Below are 17,009 nucleotides of genomic sequence, written 5' to 3'. Positions count from 1 at the left end.
CATACTACACGAAGTACTAAACTTATACAGTTCTGTCCGATAGTTATTCCCAAAACGAGTTAGATAAACGTAATTTCATTCCACAAGAGAACTACGATGATCTTCAAATGACTATATCTGTTCATTTTTGACAAACAAAAGTACCTCCAGCTTTTGTGTTCTTGAAATATTCCGCAAGAAGGGAATCGAAGTCACCGGGTAATTCATTTGTCGCAGTTGTCTTGAAACTATCGTGAACGTCTCAGTTGTGGGAGACGTTGATAAGGTAACTTTACAATCAATTTATGCAGTCATTGTCGTGTCAGAGAGGGTAATATTAGTTTTAAGAGGTTAAGTCGAGCCAAGTGACAATTAGAATTTGATTGCTTTGTCGGCGGTCGGTTAAAATTTTCGACCTTTGTCGGTAGTCGGTAAATCTCACTTAATGATTAAAATGTAAAATAATCATTCATATTTGTTACGTATTTTAGCCAATTTTAAGACTCATCATTTCATTGCACTTCAACCTCATTAACTCGGGTTTCTATGAGAAAAATGATCATTTATTCCTCCTTTGTTTGCCAATAAAGTGCCGATAAAATCACCAAAGCTTTTATTGCGAAGTAATCAAGATGAGAGACAGAGAGCAACACGCCCACTTTAGCCTTTTTAATACGTTATAAATTCTTAATAACGAATATCTTTTTCCGTGACGTCTTCGAAAACGCACTGATTTGTGGCACTACCATCCTTACAAAGGGAATTTTTTGGGTCTTTTGCCACATTTTTGCTGCAATTCATACTAATAAAAACTTCAGAATTAAGCTCTCCGGACTTCTCCGGAAACCAACGTCCGATGTCCAAACTTAATTTCAGTCGAACAAACACAGATAACCCAGCTTTTCAGTCCCATTATTCTCTCTTGAAGAAGCATCATTAAGACAGCTGCCATTAATCCACACCGTCACAAGTCCAGACGCATAAATATACGAACAGAAAATTTTATAGTTAATTGAATCTTAAATTAAAGTGGTTACCTCCTGCACTAAAATGCTCTTTTTCCTGAGAACAAATACGGATAATATAATGGTGGACCATTCCGCTTGTCGATTAGTATTTTCTTGTCGCCAATCAATATTTTTTTTGCGTTTTGTTGGTATTCAGTTTTATTTTTTACGCCCTTTGCCGCTTATCGGTTAACCCCGTTCGGGCTCTTCATGACATGACAAAGAGCATTTCACGAATAAACACTGAAAAGAAGAACTCTTGATCCGACCAAAATTGAAATGAAAGCCCTTCAAAGTTTACACTATTCACTGATTCTTTAAATCGGCTTAAGAAGCACGTTATTGACAACTAATTTGCATCTGTGTTGCCTCACGCTTGGAGTGTTATCAACAAGAGTTTGTTCATCGTGTCAAAATGCATGAACAGCGAGGAGAAATTAATGTGTACCCAGCTTATCAGTTTCATACCGATTCTCAAATATATGTTTTTTTTTTGCCATGGAACACCAAAGACTAGTACAAAAAAAAAACTTTTGTTAAGGATATTTACAAATTCTACCACGACTTGCATTTTAAAATGATTGGGTAGAGTTCACAGGTCAAGAATCTTTATTCACGACGCGCGCCATTAGATAGCCGTAACCAGCCTGCAATGACACAAAATTAGTCGTAAATACTTCATGTTTACTCGCAGAGGAACAAATAAAGAAACTTCTTTGAATTCCATGTCTTAAACGAGTCCCAAGTGACTTACTAGGGACTCGTGATATTCTCTCGTTCTGACACGATTTAAATGAAATGCCCGAATAATTTTTCCTGTTATATTCTAATTGCTAATTACAACTTTCCTGAGGGAAGCTACTAAAGCATTGTCATACGCTTTCGTCAGAGAAACTACTCTATTGTATTTATGACAATAGAAGTTTCAGATCCAATGCATGTTTTTCCGGGTACCTACGAAAACCGTGTTAAACTCTACATTAAGATGAGCAATGCGGAAAAAAAGTCTTCGAGGTCACTTAGTATATCGCGAGAGAGCGTCTACAGCGTACAAATTAATACTGGTATCGTTGTTTACTTATTGGCTTCAAGATGACGTTGAAGCAAGAAACAATGTTCTATGCCATCTTTCTGCTTTTTGCAATTTCTGCCAAAGGATATGAAGGTAAGATATAATTATATGATAGATGATTATTTATTCTCTTGTTGACATTACTTAGCTTTGAACTAACTGCAGCACTGATGATATCTACAAAATGAACTTCGCTTTGAAAAACGTACAAATAACGCGAAAGAGCTTTCTGAAACTTTAAAGAAATACTGGTCTTCGGAAAAACTTGAGTTTTCGAATGAAATCAAAGTCGAGATTTACAATAGCTCGGCCGTATTTTCTAAAATTTCCTGTTTGGCCAAAATCAGGCAACAATCTACTGTTTACTCAAAGAACGGTCATGATGTGACATCGATAGAGTTCTGAGTTTTCAGGCAAATTTATTAACATATTCATGAAAAAATATTTAAAGAATATTTTCGAAAATTTGATGTTTAACGGCAATTTGACACCTTAACTGTATTGTTAAATTTTGCTGGGTTCGCTCTGATAATAATAACAATAATGAGCTTCATACTTGTAACTCTTTTTAATCATCGATAATTTGTCCCAGCTCCTTCCCCGCTCCCCCTCCCTTCTCTCTATTTCCCCTTCTCCTATTCGTCGTCTAACACCCTTAGGAAAAAAAAAATTGCAAGCTTGTAGTATTAATGGATACAGCTTCTTTTAGGCGTCAAAAGTTCAAGTTTCTTTCTATCCCTTCTTTTTGATTAATTATTGTACAGAGTAGTGAATAGATAATTTTTTCCTGTTTAGAAACAAAACAGACGCATTTGAATAGACGCCCACGGCGAACGTCTAAAATAATAGTGTTTGTCCAACCTGAAAAATTCTATTCATTGACTTGAAAACCACAACTTTTTTTTAATTTACATGTTATTTTGATATATTTTTTATTTTATAGCTCAATATAAGAGCTTTGGTCCTTCTCTCGAAACACAAAACCCAAAATTTGGGGATATGATGTTCAGTGGCTGTGTTGGTGAACTTTTCTTTGTCCGTGCATTAAAAGCGTATGACTCAAGTAGCTCGTTGATGACGCAACTAATCTTGGTTCGGTAAACTAAACCGACTCGCGTATGATTGACAGACATTTTGTTATCGGCTAAGTTAAATGAACAGGAATGCTAAATAAATAATTTTCCCTGTTTTGAGCAAAATACGTTCACTGCGATGTCAGGGGAATCACTAACTGTAAAACCGCGGCATACAGCTTTTTTCAAATCTAAATATTTCTTCAGCTAAGGTATTTAGCCCTCTTTGATCGATAATGGGGTCATTATAACGAGAGGTGGGAGATCAGAGCTAATATGGACAGAAAGAAAGAAAGCTGAACTCAAATCGCCAACAAAATTCCATTGTTAATGGCCTTTTACTATTATAGATCACACCTCTGCTAAGACGATTAATTGTCCGTTTGTCTTCTTTGCTGGGCATAGATTAGACATCATTACATTTCCTACTGATTTAACGAGACTTTTGTTTTAGTTGAAACGTCTTCTTTCTTTCAGATGTTAATGAGTGTCTGGACCAGAATGGACACTGTCAAGATATTTGTGTGAATACCAATGGCAGTTACTACTGCGCTTGCTCAGATCCAGAGTTCAGCGTTGCACAAGACCAGCGACATTGTATTGGTAAGTAGAACAAAACCACAGGAAATATGTTTGGAAGATTATCAGGAATCGCCCGTGTTATGTATGTATGATTTCCTTTCTCATGGTGAATTCCATTAAGGTTTTCGAAATAATAGTCACCTCTTCCAACAATAATTGCACCCTCCCTTGGGAGATCAGACAACACAATCAATTTATGATCACTGTTAAGAGTTTACAGGTGTGTGGTAAAAATAATTTTTTATGGAGATCGGCCCTTTTGCTCAATGATAAGCTTATTCTTGCCGATATAATTATGTGCAGCACAAAATCTTTCTTATGGCTATATTATTACCCTGATTTTGCAGCCAAATTTCGGCGATAAAGGTTCCAAGTTTATTCTTCATGCTGTCTATGTCCTTTGTGGCATTTGATTTAACACTGCAGAACCTTGAAATTAAATCTGTTCTTTTTTTCAACAGCCGAAGGAGTGGAAGTAGACTGTGGTCAGGACGAGATGACTATCACTCTACCCAAGTCTCTCCTTTTGGGTTTAGACCGTGAGCATTTGAGGCTCATAGATCCAGAGTGTACAGCCACTGAAAATGAGACTCACTTTTTCCTTCAAACCAAAACCGATGAATGTGGTACAATTCTGAAGCATACTAAGGATCATGCCATATACAGCAACATGGTGTCGGAAATCCCCATAAAAGAAAACCAGATTGTGACACGCGTGCGCGATGCTATGATCCCCTTCCACTGCTATTATTCCAAATGGGGTGTGGTGTCCTCCATTGGAATCAGACCATCGAGCACGAAGATTGTTTTGTCTTCAAAGGGATTTGGAAAGTTCACTCTCAGTCTGGATTTGTTCAGAAGTCCAGAGTAAGACAAGTCTTTACAATAGTAAATGAGTAATTGTAATGTAATTGGATTTGATTGGGCTATTTCCCAATAACTAAAAAAAAACTCGCTTTCAATCTGAGGAAAAGCACAAAACTTTTCTGTAGAAAATACCCATTGAGGAAAATGAACATTTTCATGGTAAAATCTTCGCAATAACCCTTGATTTAAAAAAGGGATCTTAAGCATTTTTGATAAGACTCTGCTTCTGATGCAATGTATCATCAATCTTAACCGCCACATTGTGGGATCCCGTCGCGCTGTACCTTCAAGGGAATTTGAATTCTGAGACTAACCGTTCAAAACAATATGTATACTAAAATAGAAAGAGAAACTTAAATTTTTAACGCAAAGTCACATTTTCAACATTTGAGAGAATGCAACCTTTTTTGTGCTGAGAGGATGACCGAGTGTATACCAAATGGTGAAAATGTCGCGTATAGCTTTCAAAAGCCTTACTCTTTGCTTTTGTCTCCAGAGAAGACATTATTTTATTGATACTAATGGTATCCCATTAGTGGACTCAGAATGATCAAGATAACAATCCAAAAGGCGGCTAAGAGAATGTTTTAACTACAAAAAGGCTGATTCTTGTATCTAAATCTCCAAACATATGCCTTGAAGAAATACTTTCAATAACGTTTTTTCTAAGTGTGAACATCGCTTTTCTAAAACAACAATTACTTGCACGTCCTCGACAGACGTAGCTTTCCAGCACGAGAGGTAAGGTCTAATCGTATTTCCACATTTTTGTTCAAACAGATTCACTGCGCCCTTCTCTCAGGATGACTTCCCTGTCGAGTTCACAATCCGTGAACGAGTGTACTTTGAAGCCCGTGTCGACACCATTGACACAACATTGTCAATTTTGGCCTTGGACTGCTATGCCACCCCCTCTCAGGACAGGAATTCCCAGCCCAGATATGATATTATTAAAGACGGGTGGGTATTTTTCATGATGTAAATTTCACCCGTCATTATGCGCCATACGTCCAGCAAGCTTGTCTAAAAGTAATGGACTTTAGAGAGCTTTTCAAGTTTTGCCTAAAAAAAAATCCATCACCATTTGAAAGTGACGGAGACTAGGTGACACTTTTCCGTATCATGAAAAATTGTGCATGAGAAGAATAACTGATTTCTCGTAACATTTGTGGTTTATAACAGCAGGTACCTTTTTTTAAAATTTTATTTATTTTTCCTCGATAAAAACTACAACCCGCAACTTGTCCACTAGGGGAAAGGCAAATCTACACCATTTATCCTTTTACTAGTTTCATGGAAGAGTGCTAATATTCTTCCCTCCATTTCTTCAATAAAATATTCGTTGATTCATTGAAACCAATCACAGGGCGTGTATCTCTCCAATCACTCGAACTATTTTCTCATGAAGTAATCAAACGACGATGGCCTGTAAGTGCCATTTTACATGAATGAAAAAAAATTGGATCGTGTTGTTTAAGTCATTACAAAGGATCCAAAGTTACCTTTACAAACTTTGGATCCGTGGTTCTAAATTTGGATCCTTAGTTGTAACTTTTGTCTTTAGTTATAACTTTGGATCCTTAGTTATAGCTTCAAAACTAATATCCACTGTTTTTCATTATTTAGAATGGCGCTTAAAGGCCACCGTACAAAACTGAACCTCAGAAGTTATTAGTAAAGAGAAAAGTAAAAACTTTATCAAGAGAAGTGACTCGTGAGAGTTTTACCCTAGAACTAGTGGCCGTCAAAATTTACAAAACTAAGCCTACTTTATTACTTTCTCAGGTGTTCGGTCGACGATGATGACACACTTCAATTCCATGACAGCCCCGGCAACCAGTCTCAGCGCTGGAGCCTTGAGGCCTTTCAATATGTCAGCAAGCACCCGTATGTGTTTTTTCATTGCCAGGTTCAGGTCTGTGACGCCGCAGATCCTGCCTCAAGGTGTGCCCAAGGCTGCATACAGAGAAGAAGAAGAAGCGAGAAGGTCCTTCATGACAACCCGGATGACATATATGCTTTGGCCCAGGGCCCTCTCGCACTGAACCGCGATAAGAGGGAGGCAGAAGTCGATGAAGCGGTTGCCTTGGATAAGAGCACGCTCAAACTCAAAACAGGCGAGTATTTGAAGTAAACACATTGTAACATTTGGATTTACTGGCAGAGAGGTGAAGATTTATCTAGACAGAAGACCAAAATATATTTTAAATCGAGAAAAAGTATTATTTGGCAGATGGTTTTTTTTAGCTCAGGAGTTACAGTTGATTGTGTTCGTTAATCTTTTAGGTGAGAGAGGTCCTAAAAACAGCTGCCATCGATTCATGAAAATGATATGAGCTTAGGGTGTTGATAAGTAACTCTTTGTCAAGGACGAAACTCCGTTGTAAGACTACTCTCATCCGGATGATTAGACAAACGAGCAATCAGTTTCCCAATAACTGGCTTGAAACATCACCACTTTTGTGTATCTCATTATGTTTAAGGTCCACCCTCCTCAGACGAGGATCTAACATGATCAAGCTAATCTTGATTTTCTCACTTTTCCTTCATCAGGTTTCCACGCGCCTGTTTTAGCCTCGCTGGGTGTGCTTATCGTATTGTGCTTAATGGGGATGATATGGCTGAAGGTCACTTCGAACAAACAGAGAGTCGCAAAGCAGTTCATACCACTTTACGAGGACCTGCAGAAGTGATAACGTCATAGAGAATTTTCCGACCTCAATTGCTCAGTGTTGATGCTGTTCTTGTTAAAATGTATGTCTCTCTGTAACCACTTTAGGATGGATTTCATACTTCATCCGACAAGAAATATGTAATTTTGTATTTTTTTACTGTCTTCTTTTGAATAATTATCGTGAAAAAATCAAGATATCATTTTTTTTCTCCGGAGATATTTTGTCTTATAGGATAACTGTAATATTGAGCGCACCCTGATGAATGCAAAAACCAACGTTTACTAACACTGGAAGACCCATAGTTGCTTCTTAAAATTTAAAAAAATGCTCTTCCTATCACTTTACGGAACTTATAACTCACTTGGTATTTAGATGGATCGAAAACCCCAATTTGTAAGAGCTGCGCAATAAAAAAAATATTTACTCAAAGTCTACTCGAGGACTTGTCTGTGAAAGGTCCCTAAACAATCTCACTAAGTGGCTGAGTGGAATAAAAGAAACACAGAATATTCAATAACGGAAAGAATCATTAAGCGGTTACATACCTTCAGCTATAAGACTTTCATGCTCTTCACAGATCCTGTATTTGGAGCGTTCATCTGCAGTTAATTAAATTATTTAAGTATTTGATAGAATATCATTTCTAAGGATCGTTAAAAATGGTAATCTGAAACCACAAAATGCTCATTAACGCGTTAGTTGTCTTTAAAGCCACGTCTCATGAGCACAATTCTTGACGGCGAGTTTCTTATTGTCAGAGCTCCTCACAGTGGATGCACAGTACATAACAGCAAGGTTTGATATAAGGAAATTTTCAAGAAAAGTTTCAACAAATCAAGAACGGTCGTTAACGGCAAGGATACAGTACAAATTAGTACAGCTGCATAGGCCATACTGCACAACTTAGCAGTCGACGCCCTTTGCAAATCTCTCCTTCTGCTCAGGCTACGATCTCTAACACTTAAAAGGGGAACTTTAACGGGAAAGAAAAATAAAAAATGCCAAATATAAGCCCGGCAAAAGTGAATCCATGAGAGGGGAATATGTAATTATCACACAAGTAGATTAAAATGGATTTTAATGACCGGTAGTGCTTCTGTCACTATTCTCTTCAATCTGTGCACGAGGGTCCAACAAATCCTTCATCAAAAGACCACCAGACTGAAATGGGAGGTTAAGGGGACTCAAGTAAAAAGCAATAGTATATCCATAAGGTTAAAAATACTCAAAGCGTGCGTTGATTGGCCAGCAGAAGGTGACTAGCGTGTATTATTCACCTCCAAGCTGCTAGAGAGACGAAATCGCGCGTCCAGAGTTTAGTATATGATCACGTGTTGTATTTTGACAGAAATGGACGAGACATTTGTGAGTCAACTACTTTAAATTTCCAACTAACGTTGTGCTGCGTCGACTGGATATGACTATTATTGTCCTTTCAAAATTTGAAATATCAATTTTTTCCGTTTGTAATCCGCTTTCGAGGGGGTTGTGCTCTTGTGCATACTTCTCTTCATGATTGACTTGACCATTGGTGACGTACAAGCTAAACACGAAGTGCATGCATGAATTTGTCAAAGGACGGGCTTTTAAAACCATTCATGGTTTTTGTACCAGTGTAGCATCTGAGGTGAAGAAAAACAAGAATTACATAATGGACCATGGAGGTGGCCACGATCGCTTTTTGTTTTGCTGCATTGTCGGCACCTCTACACGCTCCGTTTCAGGCGTGCACCATTTGCCGCGTCGTAAAATTGTCGTTTTGCTTTTTTTCTCCCTCTCGAAAATTTCCCCCTTCTAAAGGCGGTGGATCTATGAAATCTCTGCAACTTCACCGTAAATAACTCTCGTATTCAGTACGGTCAGTATAGAGAAATCTATATTGACCGAAATGTAAAAGAGAAATAGGCACATGGTGTGAAAATTACCTTTACCACTTCTCATTGAAGTTGGTACCTATAGCTATCATTTGAAGCGGTGAAACACCATAAGTCTGAAGCGCAAGAGTCTGTTCCAATGTGGCGTTTTGTAGAACACGAGATTAACCAATCAGAATTGAGTTCATAAAGTCCTCGAATGTTAAATGATTGGAAATCCCTATCAACAACCTTAAAAAAAATAATAAAAAAAACCCGCTATTTATTGCGCTTAGGGAAGTCGGTAAATTGAATGTTCTTCGTAAGTAGACAAAGCCTAGATAGATTAACATGCTGTCCAAACTACATTAAGGGGAGGAACAAAGCATTGGGCTGATTACTTGAAGAGATGAAAAGTGTTACTCTGCCGCACAAGCAAAGTTCTAAATAAAATATATATCACGTGTTCACTAATACAAACCACCAAACTTTCAGCCTGTCAGTGCCTTCCCCCTTCCAAATGAAAGCAAGTGAAACAAAGTCTTTCGCAATACTCCCTATAAGGAAGATAAATTTTCTCTTGGTAAAACGTAACACTTCCTTGAGTCACTATCTTGTCCTAAATCATCTTGATAACAAGTAGAGATTTTTATAATTATTTCTGATATCATATCATTTTTTCAGGTTCTCTAAGCACATAGTCGTTTGTTTTCTTCCTCAATGGCAAAGTTTGTCTAATCTATTAAGCCGGCTGTGTAACTTAATGGTTACATAGTCTTTTGTTTTCACCCGCTGGTTTTGTCCACTGTACATTTAGCTGTGATGCTAAAACAAAAGACGGCCTGGAAAGCCACCGCTGAGACAACATTTGCTACTGTTCGTAGAGTTTGCTTTTGTGTCGATAGACTTGTAGATTTAGATAATGATTCTGACAAGTAATATGTGGCCACTCCTCTTGTCAGGGGAATACATAATACGTGCTGCCCCGCACAGGCAAGTTACTCCGACAAATTCTTAAAATTTAAGGCCACACACTACTCAGAGACCTTTACGTGGTAAGTTTCTTAACTAATCTATCATTTTTAATTATCATATTGGGTGATTTCTTCCTCTTTTAAAGTTAGTAGTTAATCATCTCTCCTGCGTCGGTGACTCTCGTCTCGAACGAAAAAAAGAAAAAAAAAACTCCTCTCAGCGACGGAATTTAAGAAATTAAGTTTGAGCAATGCTTTTTTTAGGGGTTCCGCTAGAAAATGATAATTTGCTTATACAATAGATACTTTATTTTTCTGCCAGAACAAAAATCCATCTGGACATGAACTTCGAGATCATTCTGTTTCTCGTTCACGCATTAATCGTGCTAGGGAAACCCGCTCATCAAGATGAAGGTATGAGTTTCACTGTAAAGCATTCTGGGATGAAAAAAAAAATAGTTTCCATTCAAGAAGAAGTTTCTTTATTTTTCAGATGATACTGAACTTGGAAATGCGCAATCATACTTAAAAATTTCCACTCGCACTAGTTTAGAATCAGATTTTTTTGCCAAAAAATGTATTCCGATAGTTTAGTTAAAAATCAATAAAGCACATTTATTCATGCTCACTTGGAATCTGCGCTATTATCGCTAAATCATGATTATCAATTGTGAGACCTTCGCCCCCGACAGTTGTGCCAGCCTAAATTATCACTAGAGTAGTGCATGGAAAAGAAGAATAAAAAAGTAATTGTAAAATGTAAAATTTGAGATCTGTAACCGCTGTGGTATTGTATACCTAAAATGGCATGATGTAAACATTTTTTGTTATGCTATTCATCTCTCTCGTCTTTCTCTGTCTTCTTCAAATAATGAACAGAAGATCTTATCATAGTACGCATTTATTCCAGATATAATGGCCATAAAGTTTCTTTTGTCTTGTTTACACCAGCTCTATCAATAAAATTGATAATGTAAGCGAACAAACGTCATTGATTCCATGAAATTTAAGCAATAATTTCATTCTCAACGATTCCTCCCTTTGTCTTTTTTGTCCTTAGTTTTTCTTTTCTGTTGTCTTTGCATCTTTTTTTCTGGTTGTTATGCTCTCTTACTATCAGTTCTCTACTTTTTTTCCTTATTTCGACGGTAAAAACACGATATGATATATTGACTTGGCTACACTTTCATCACAACCAGATTGCGAATCGTATAATTTACTGTGTTTTATATCTTCATCTAAGTTGGCAGCTGTGATGTTAACTCCAGATACAGATGGGAATGCGGTTGGCTTGGAATAGACAAAGAAACCTGCGAGAAGCGCGGCTGCTGCTGGGATGACAGTGATCCTTGGGCAAAGTTCTGTTTCGTCAGGAAATATAAAAGTAGGATCCTTCTCATCTATGTAGTATAATTTCAAATGATTTCAAAGGCCTTCTCGCTAAACTACGTATCATCCCAGGGATTCTACTGAAAAATCCACATGGAGAAGTTGTTCTTAAAATTGCATTCGGTATCCTTACTGATAAGAGCCTGCCCTTTTCAACGGAAGTATTCATAACTACTAAAGAGGTAACTTATTGTGTTGCAGATCTCCCTGATGGACTCTGCCCTGTTGCTCCTTCTGAGCGCCAGGAGTGTGGTCATTATGGGATAACAAGGGATGAATGTCTGAGTAAATCATGCTGTTGGGACCCCACCGTACCTAACGCAAAATGGTGCTTTAAACAGCCTGGTGAGTAATTCTGATGGTACCTTTGAAACGTTCGAACATAATTTACCCTTTCCGACTACTTTCCAAAATCGAGTGAGTGTCAGAGTACATCAGGCATTTTCTAACCTTCCGTAGCTAACGCAAAATGGTGCTTTAAAGAACCCGTTGAGCAAATATGATGTCACTTTAGAATCTTTGGAACCGAATATGATCCCCCCCAATCAAAGAATGAATGTCTAAGTACATCATGCTGAGTGGCCTTACCGCAGTGGAAGCTAAATGATGCTTTATCCAGCTTAGTAAGCAACTTTGATAGCACTTGTGAATCGCTGGAAACGACTCCCATCCTGAGCCGATGCTTGTTGTTATCATGACAATAATATTTCCCGTACCTATGACTTTAGATGGGTGACATATTTGTTTTTCTTAATTGGAATAGTTATGAGGAGTAGTTGGAAGAGACTTCACATTTAAGATTTTTATGCGAAACATTTTAAGTATTTTTTTCTTGTTAAAATGTTGTGCATGAATTCCTCAAGTTTTTTTTTTAAATGCACCAATCCTATCGATCTGGATTCCCAAAACGAAATCTAATCATAAAGGGTTGTAACTGATTTACATTTTACGCTTTAACAACCATCGTCTCTCTCCCTTAGATAAAATGGTGCATTAAATCAAAAGGAAATTTTCTGAAAACTTCACCCTGATTATGGCACCATATTTTAACATCAAATGTCCAAACTGATACAAGGAGTGATGATTTTAGATATAGGAAATTCATATATTTGCACTGCGGTGAAGAAATAAAATTAAGAGATCCTCGCAACTAAGAATACTACTGAAACGAGTAGTTGAAAATAGAACCTGAAAAAAAATTCATATATTTGAACCCATGATCTCTGCGATACCGGTGCAGCGCTCTACCGTACGGGCCTGCATTTTTTTCAGGTCTTATTTTCAACTACTCGTTTCAGTAGTGTTCTTAGCTGCGAGGATCTCTTAATTTCATGATACTAAGAGCTCGACCTTTCAGAGCTCCTTCTTGCCTAGAAAGAAAATAAAATATCTTCATAAGTCTTCACATAGCTCAGAACGAGCTGCTGGTGTGGCATAATTCAAGTATGAAGTTCATGCCGTTTTCCGGCAGAATTTAAGTGTTTATTTGCCTAATTCAACGCTTCAGTGCTGTACTTTCAATGTACTGTATAATTTTCAAATCTGAACTGCTGCGGGTTTTTTCCTTCAATTCATGCTGATTTCCATAAATTCCATATGAATAATATCAAGAATGTTTCTCAATTTCAGTTGAGGAAACGAGATCTTGTTACATTTATCATGGTGTATCGGGAACCTGTAAATACGTGTGTGATAAGGACGAGAAAAAGAGCTATGGAATGGGACAATGCAAAGGGAGAATATGCTGCTTTTAATTAAAAAGTTATGTGAGTGGATAATACTGTAACTTTGTGTGGATGGTGAAAAAGGGTATACAAATCACCAATCTGTGCTCTTTCGTTTCTTTTTTGAATGGCCTGATCCGTCAACCTGATGTATTTTCTGTTCAAATCTGGACCCAAAGTACCCCAAATTTTTCGTGTTATCAATTTACTTGAACTAATTCAAACATCCTTCTTCTATCATAAATCAGTTGGGTTGGGCGCACGAGTGGAGAGGAGGCGTTTTGACCTGGCCTAAGTTGTTTCAATTCTCAATGTGAAAGCTCAACCAATTTCGACAGCAGAATGCCGACTGACCATAACAAAAGAATAAACAATTAAAAATGAACAATATCATTCTGAGTATTACCTGGACAAAAGCTTCAGGCATTTCGAACTCAGACCTTTTCGCACATGATTTTGTAATGTTAATATAATTGCTATGATATCTGATTTATAATCATAAACATTACTTGAGCCAATAGGAAATTAAACTATGTATACTCACCTTTCTTAACATTCAATTGGTTCAACTGTTAACCATGACTGTATTTTGCGTTTCTTTTTTTATAGTGGAAAATGATCCTTGAAAAGTGCCACAGGACAAACAATTCATCGCTTACACGAAGAACGTAACATTTCAATCAACATTCAATAAAACATTCACACTCATGAAAACTGTCCTTAATTCATTTTTGATTGAGGCTCCATTCAAGGCATGCGATGCCAATTGCAACAAAACAGGGTATTATATGTTTTAAAGGTGCCAGCAGACCATTACTCCTTTGACTGCTTAAATGTATCACATTTTACAAACACCACCATTTTTTCAAATGATGTATCCACAATAATTTACTCCCAAAGCTAAGGTAACAAGAAATAGCTACAAATGAAGGATATATATCAATAAACCCCAGCCAACAGTTATGCATCTGAGAGGCGACACAGCGACCGGAAAGTTTTTAATTGAAGTTAAGTTCTCTGAAATCTAGCATTAGCGAAAACATTGAAAGCACCAGTAACCGGAACTGATCCTACCGATAGGTCATTCCAGTTTGGACTTTTTCTTGTATTGCTCCCTAGGTGAGAGCCAAAATTTCTTAAATCCTATCAATCTTGAATCATTTTGCAATACAAGAGAAAGATATTTTTGACATTATCTCTCTTACCCAGCAAGGAGACAAGCAGCAGTCGCAAGTCCGTAAACTGTGGTTATAAGAATGAATCTCGGTATAAATAGTTATAAATTAACGGAAACAATTCAAAATGGCTTAAAACAGCGTTTCACAGCTCTTTATGTTGTATTAAAATTTTCTGACTTGTATTAGGAACAGAGTTGTAAGGCTTTCAGGAAAAAAAAAACAGAAGCTGTTTTAGAAAACTTGCATCGTACCCATTTAAACTGGTTGTGGATTCGTGTTGATTATTATGGTCATTCATGTTTTCGACGAGTTTAGCCTCGCGGACTATTCAACATAGGGGGGCTTAACAATTGCCCTTAGCGAACAATTGTTAGATATTCCATAGATTCCTCTTGCCAGCCATCAGCTGCAACATGAAGTCGCTGAGTTTCATACTTCATCATGACTAGCTCTGGGCACGTTACTGGTCATTTACCTTTTTCTCCAAGAGAGAGTTACATTAAGTGTCAGGAAGACTAATACAACGCAGAAATTTCAGTAATTATTTATACCAATGCTTATCTATACCTACTCGAGGAAAATTCGAGATATTTGTTAGGCTAAATAGGTATATTTTCTTATCTTTCTGTTTTTATTACAACACTACATAAAGCCCTTTTCATCATTTGTTCAGCTAAGGATATCAGCTTCCCTCAAAAAAAAAAAAAACAATATATATATATATATATATATATATATATATATATATATATATATATATAGGAAGTTTGCGAGTCGATTTTCGCGTGGAACAGTGCTCAATACATTGAAGCAGAGCAGAATAAATATTATGAGGGGAAAAAAGGACGTAACTACGTTTCCCGACAAGCCTGTTTCGTGAATCGCTTCACTCTTCAGGGGTTTAAACCCCTGAAGAGTGAAGCGATTCACGAAACAGGCTTGTCGGGAAACGTAGTTACGTCCTTTTTTCCCCTCATAATATTTATATATATATATATATATATATATATATATATATATATATATATATATATACACATATAAATGTGGGGGTAAAGTCTACCTTGGCATAAAGTGTTCAATGCTGTAGTGGCAGAGCTGAGTATATACAATTGAAAAAATCAAAGAGGACGCATCGATTTTCTATTACTCTGAGTTTCGCACTTGAGCACTCGTCAGACAGAACTTTTCTGTCTGACGAGAAAGTTCTGTCTGACGAGCGCTTAGGCGCGAAACTCAGAGTAACAGAGAATCGATGCGTCCTCTTTGATTCTTTCACTTATATATATATATATATATATATGTATATCCTCTGTAATCAGTTGTAAGTGAACACCACGATTATTCTCCATCATCTTTGTTGCAGGAGTAAGGGTATTTCCTTCATTATAGGGGTGCACCGCTGGCAAATGACGCAACTGACGGGTGACGTGAACCAATTTTGAAAGGGAACAACGTAGAGAAAGGCTTAGGATTAGGCCATCACATAATTCAAACTGCTGAGAATAATTAAGCAAACGGTACGCAATATTTGGCATAACCGTGAAGTTATTTTAGAAAGCAGTGGGTCATCTCAGCGGGAAGTGCACCCACTACACCCCTCCCCTACATCCACCTCTGGCAAGCATCAAGTGGAACACATCTTTTTTCCTAGGTGTACCACGATTCTAGGATTAAACTTTCGAATGTCTCCCACTAGGTCTGTTCCAATTGTGTTGGGCACATTTGAGCAACTTTAGGGGTCTAGAGAACCTTTGCTGTTATAGCAACCTCGAGCAATTTTCGCCTTTCTTAGAAATTTTTGAACAAAATATAGGTTTAGAGCACATATCAGCTCAAAAAAGTGAACGATTTCAAAGAAAGCTTCAATTCATGCGAATTTCATGAGTGTTATCAACCTTTTTGAGCACACAATCCGTCACTTGGCAACGTTTCGCAGGGCTAATGCGATCCTTATCTAAGATTACAGATAATCGGCAATAAGTGAAATGAACCTTGTGATTTGTTCCTTTAGACGTAAGAATACTCTTAAATTTTCACCCATATTGGAAAGCAACTCTTTGAAGCCAGGTTTCAAGCTATTCATCTAGGCCGATGTTCAGAACTCTGCAGACCTGATTCTTCTAGTCCTAAGTATCCTGAGTATGGTATACTCTGGGCGGGAACGAAATTGGAGCCGAGTGAGATTTACCGAAAGTGAACACATTACGAAATACAGACAGCAAAACCTCAAAAGACTGCTCGTAGCAACAGAAGACTGCATCTTGATTTTCTATCTTATCAGTCTTCATGTTAATCGAAGTCAATTTCCAATTTTGTAAGTGGTTCTTTTTTCCTCTCCCTTGGAGATAAATCTCTGTTCCACCGTACCTTAAGGGCCTATGGAAGGTTGGGAGCTATGAATTCCAAAAATGACTTCAAGTTACCTTAGAAGCGAGACAGCTTAAGGCACCTGAATAAAAAATAAGTCGAAATTTTCTGGGTTTCAAAGAAGTTTTCTTGGGGGGCTCTTACGATACCAGGGGCCACTTAGGGTCGCCTTCTCGTTACCGATACAGCACATAACTTTATTCATGTTATCGTTGAAACATCTTCAAGTGAAATATTGCCATGGTTTGGATAAAATAAGGCAACTA

At 37.4% G+C, this 17,009-nt stretch overlaps 2 protein-coding genes across 3 annotated transcripts; both read left to right on the top strand.

Moving 5' to 3' along the window:
- Window positions 1-1,713: 1,713 nt before the first annotated feature.
- On the top strand, window positions 1,714-7,684 carry LOC113676531 (ZP domain-containing protein). Its single transcript, XM_027193197.2, has 6 exons — window positions 1,714-2,151; window positions 3,609-3,734; window positions 4,175-4,580; window positions 5,361-5,540; window positions 6,366-6,697; window positions 7,134-7,684. The coding sequence occupies exons 1-6, from the start codon at window positions 2,079-2,081 to the stop codon at window positions 7,271-7,273; spliced, it is 1,257 nt and encodes a 418-aa protein (XP_027048998.2). The 5' UTR covers window positions 1,714-2,078; the 3' UTR covers window positions 7,274-7,684.
- A 2,366-nt stretch (window positions 7,685-10,050) lies between these two features.
- On the top strand, window positions 10,051-13,909 carry LOC113676569 (uncharacterized). 2 transcript variants are annotated; one of them, XM_027193238.2, is made up of 6 exons: window positions 10,051-10,163; window positions 10,405-10,496; window positions 11,326-11,466; window positions 11,673-11,816; window positions 13,101-13,237; window positions 13,805-13,909. In XM_027193238.2, exons 2-5 carry the CDS (start codon window positions 10,424-10,426, stop codon window positions 13,223-13,225), a joined length of 483 nt encoding a protein of 160 aa, XP_027049039.2. In that variant the 5' UTR covers window positions 10,051-10,163; window positions 10,405-10,423; the 3' UTR covers window positions 13,226-13,237; window positions 13,805-13,909. The 2 variants fall into 2 exon arrangements, with proteins under 2 accessions (XP_027049039.2, XP_027049040.2); XM_027193239.2 differs by lacking the exon at window positions 13,805-13,909 and adding an exon at window positions 13,444-13,585 and having other exon boundaries at window positions 10,060-10,163.
- The last annotated feature ends 3,100 nt before the right edge of the window (window positions 13,910-17,009 follow it).

The sequence above is a fragment of the Pocillopora damicornis genome, chromosome 9 (assembly GCF_964200805.1).
Source record: "Pocillopora damicornis chromosome 9, jaPocDami1.2, whole genome shotgun sequence".
Classification (NCBI taxonomy): Eukaryota; Metazoa; Cnidaria; class Anthozoa; order Scleractinia; family Pocilloporidae; genus Pocillopora; species Pocillopora damicornis.
Note: the sequence above shows the minus strand (reverse complement) of the source record. Positions and strands in the feature narration are given on the sequence as shown.

Bases quoted from the DNA above. Each gene is read 5' to 3' on its own strand.
- LOC113676569 (XM_027193238.2), top strand. From the start codon at position 10,424: ATGAACTTCGAGATCATTCTGTTTCTCGTTCACGCATTAATCGTGCTA. The intron at 10,497-11,325 runs GTATGAGTTTCA...TCTTCATCTAAG, and splicing joins ACCCGCTCATCAAGATGAAG to TTGGCAGCTGTGATGTTAAC. The intron at 11,817-13,100 runs GTGAGTAATTCT...TCTCAATTTCAG, and splicing joins ATGGTGCTTTAAACAGCCTG to TTGAGGAAACGAGATCTTGT.
- LOC113676531 (XM_027193197.2), top strand. From the start codon at position 2,079: ATGACGTTGAAGCAAGAAACAATGTTCTATGCCATCTTTCTGCTTTTT. The intron at 3,735-4,174 runs GTAAGTAGAACA...TTTTTTCAACAG, and splicing joins AGACCAGCGACATTGTATTG to CCGAAGGAGTGGAAGTAGAC. The intron at 5,541-6,365 runs GTGGGTATTTTT...TTACTTTCTCAG, and splicing joins TATGATATTATTAAAGACGG to GTGTTCGGTCGACGATGATG.